General features: G+C 37.0%; 1 protein-coding gene across 1 annotated transcript in view; it reads left to right on the top strand.

Annotated features, from left to right (window-relative positions):
* The window catches only part of LOC110039296 (DNA damage-binding protein 1), an 82,495-nt gene extending 79,700 nt beyond the window's left edge, over positions 1 to 2,795 (top strand). Inside the window, exon 19 of the mRNA XM_020744308.1 lies at positions 2,061 to 2,795. Coding sequence (XP_020599967.1) covers positions 2,061 to 2,642 — 582 coding nt within the window. The 3' untranslated portion in view covers positions 2,643 to 2,795. The remainder of the gene's footprint in view (positions 1 to 2,060) is intronic.
* Positions 2,796 to 3,957: the final 1,162 nt, after the last annotated feature.

Here is a 3,957-nt window from a genome sequence, read left to right on the forward strand (position 1 = left end):
TTGTTCGTTAAGAAGCAACAGATCCACGACAGGGAAGGAGGAGAAAAGAGAAATGACAGAAACAGGAAAGAAATGTGAAGGAGAAACCATCACGAACCGCAAAACGCAAATCCTTCGTCAGATCCTCAAAGAAAGAAGAAAATAGCTTGTCTTACCTTAGATCTGTCGGTCGAGGGACGACGAAAGAGGAGAAGGAGAAGGGGACTCGAGGGAAGCAGCGGGGAATCACCTAGGGTGGACGGTCAGACGCGGGGAAACAGCGGGAATCACCGAGGGTAGGTAGAGGGAAAAGGGTAAAATTTAGGTCGAAAGCGGGAGAAGCCACAGATATCCCGCGGCCCGCTTTCGCCCCGCTGCCACCGCCAAATTGCCCAAAGTCGCGAACCAAACGGACAGCTTTCGCGAGAAGTCACGGCGAATGCCCGCGCCGCACCTAAAAAGTGCTCCCAAACAGAGCCGAAGTGTCAGTCGAAGCTTTTGAATACCGATAAAAATGAATATTAAAATAATTTATTTCATTTAATTAATTAAGAATTAATATTTTTATAAATTTTATGTATATTAAACTCATATTTATACAAATAAATCAAAAATTTTAAACAGTTTTAACAAATAGGGGCAGTTTGGTCATTTTTATATAAAACAGCTGGCTCACAGCATTTTTCACGCAGCTGCACCAAACAGACAGTCAACTTCCCCACAGCTGCTTCCTGGGGCAGTGCAGCTGCAGCTGAAAAGCTGAAAATCTGCAGCTGCGCCAAACAGACCCTTAGAATCATACACCAAGCAAAAAAGCTTCTAGAGGTGACCCTTAAAGATTCAAGAAGTGGCTCCCACCATGTAGCATATTGTCCCATCTAGGGTTCAAGAGGTGGATCGATATGCCTCTTATTTCCCATCTTCAAACTAGTGTAATGCTTTGATACCATTTTTAACAGTCTAAATTCTCAAACACCGACGACATATTGTTCGCTTTGGCCTCACAGTTCTGTTATTGGTGTAACCCGAGTGCTCCCGTACGAGCACCCTTAACTTTGGAGTTTCTGATAAAATTTTAGTCGCTACAACAAAAGACGTATCAATGTTTAAGAGTTCATATTCATTCTACTTAAGAGGGTCATAGAGGTGAAGAAGGCCATTGTGGGTTTATTTAAACGTGGTGGGTTTAAAGTTATATGACCATTGTATTGAAAGTTATATGACCATTGTATTGCAAAATACCCATTATGCATGCCTTTCTAGGTATGGTGGGAAGGTCTAATACTCAAGGCAATGCTCCTTATGCGTGGTTTAAATAAAACAACTTTAATTGACTAAATGATTAAATAAAAAGACATTGCAAAGAAGAAAAAGAGGATTTTAAATGAGAATATATTACAAGATTTGAACAAACAGAATTTAAGGCTCACTTAGGCTGTGTTTAGGGTGGCGGTGTGGTGTCGCACCGCAGTTTTTACTGTTTGGAAAAATTGCATTTTATCTGTGTTCTGAAAAAACTGCAATTGAAAACTACATTTTCCTACTAGAAAGCTACAGACTGATTTTTTCAAAAAAATATATATTTTAATAGTCACCGCAGCAACAGTTTCACAGTTGTTTTTCCAAACAACTGCAGTTGCTCGAAATAGAGCCTTGATATACTAGCAGAATCGCCAAAATCTGATCAAAGAGCATAAAGTCCTCAAAACCTTAACTTGAATTTAGCCTCTTTAGACAGACGGGAACTCTTCAAGTTTTTGGGTTTGATTACGATGATGTTGCATTTGTTTGTGAGGAATGCGAGAAAGTTTTTCAAAAAAGTAGTGAAATAGATTTTACTTGTCATGTAACTGCCAATTAAAGCTCCAATTGATGGTGTTTTAAAAGATTAGAACTTGTTACTTGTAGGGGATACCCTATCTACCTCGTATTTAATCTTCCACCGATGCAAAATACGCATGCATATGGATTTGTATTATTTGATCGTTCAAACTTACAAATGCGCCATTAATAGTTGCATTGTACAAATTAACGATTTACTGTCTGTATCGCTGTTTAATTTGGATTTTTTTTTTCTTCAGCACGAGGAGGGTGCTATTGAAGAACGTGCCCGGGACTACAATGCAAACTGGATGACTGCAGTTGAAATCCTTGATGATGATGTTTACCTTGGCGCCGAGAACAACTTCAACCTCTTCACAGTGAGGAAGAACAGCGACGGAGCCACAGATGAGGAGCGTGGCCGTCTCGAAGTTGTGGGGGAGTACCACCTGGGCGAGTTCGTGAACCGTTTCTGCCACGGTTCACTCGTAATGCGTCTTCCAGACTCCGAAGCGGGCAACATCCCCACCGTAATCTTCGGCACCGTCAATGGTGTGATTGGTATCGTCGCCTCTCTCCCCCACGATCACTATGTGTTCCTTGAGAAGCTTCAGTCAATTCTCGTCAAAGTCATAAAAGGTGTCGGCGGGCTCAGCCACGAGCAATGGAGATCGTTCAACAACGAAAAGAAGACGGTGGATGCTCGTAATTTCTTAGATGGAGACTTGATCGAGTCCTTTCTAGATCTCAGCCGTAGTAGAATGGAGGAAATTTCTAGAACAATCGGCGTACCCGTAGAAGAGCTTTGCAAGAGAGTTGAAGAGCTGACAAGATTGCATTGAGGAAAATATATTGATCACAGGTTGCAACAATAGCCCTTTTTATGATTTATGATGTCTTTTTGGTGTAATCTTTAGCTTTTGGAGTTGAGGTTGGGCTTAGCTGTTCGATGTAAAGTAAATTTATTCTTTTGGTAGGGTGTTATTTGATCGTAACTTGCCAGCAAAAATTGTTGGGGTTTGTGTGGCCCTTCATCATATGTTTATGTGGGGAGTAATTGTATGCTTTTGAATATTTCAATCCTGTACCCTTCTCAATGTGCAGCCTTTAGCTGCGGTAAATACTTGTTGTTCATACTTCATTCCCTGAAGATTGTTTGTTTATCCCAACTCAGCTATTTGAAAGCCATTTGATTTGTATTTTTCTGCATGAGATGTACATTTCATGTGCTTTTGCGTGATATTTCTGTGTTTTCCTATGTATTTTTTTCTTCTTATTCTTATTGTATTATTATATATTTACATGTCTAACATCTGAATTTCGTCCACCTTTTTTTGGGCCAATCCACTTACCCATGCCACGGCCTACCTAGCTTCCAAACTTATCACCATTAATCCTATTTATTTACAATTATAACATCTAAATTTTAATTTCTTTACAAACTACCCAAACCTTCGTATCACATCAATACATCACTATTCTAAATTTTAATATGTAAAAATAAAAAAAATTTAGCTATTAAATATATAAATACATATGAATTTGAGTGGCATGTATGTAAATCTACATAATTTATAGGAGGCATTAATCAATACATATTGCACGAGTAAATCCATATATTTAAAGTATCTTTATTGAGGTCTGAACCACAACTAAGACGATACTTCAAAAAATATAAAAAAAGAGGCCATTCGCATACATAACACTTAATACATTGCTATTTACAAATCTAGCATCTTCTTTTACTCAATTTTTAAATCCTTATTCAGTTTCGAAAACTGGACCAAACATTGAACGGAAGATCTAAAATTCAAAAATTGAATAGAGATTGAATTGAAATATATTAAATTATAAATTTATTTAAATGTGATATAATAAATAATTATTATTATAATAGTCTTAACATATAGTAATTACTTTTTAAATATAGTATATGAAATATAAGATTCAAATAATAATAATAATAGCATTTAAAATTATGATGTTGTATAAATATAAAGGCTTTGTCAGATCCCATTAAAGCTTTCTGGCTTTCTACTACGGCGGAAGAAACTACTTATTTAAAAATAATGATGTTGTATAAATATAAAAATTCAGATATTTAATGCGAAAATATTCTAAAAATATTTGGTATTATGTAAAGTTCACGTAAATCCC

The sequence above is a fragment of the Phalaenopsis equestris genome, unplaced genomic scaffold (assembly GCF_001263595.1).
Source record: "Phalaenopsis equestris unplaced genomic scaffold, ASM126359v1 Scaffold000002, whole genome shotgun sequence".
NCBI lineage: Eukaryota > Viridiplantae > Streptophyta > Magnoliopsida > Asparagales > Orchidaceae > Phalaenopsis > Phalaenopsis equestris.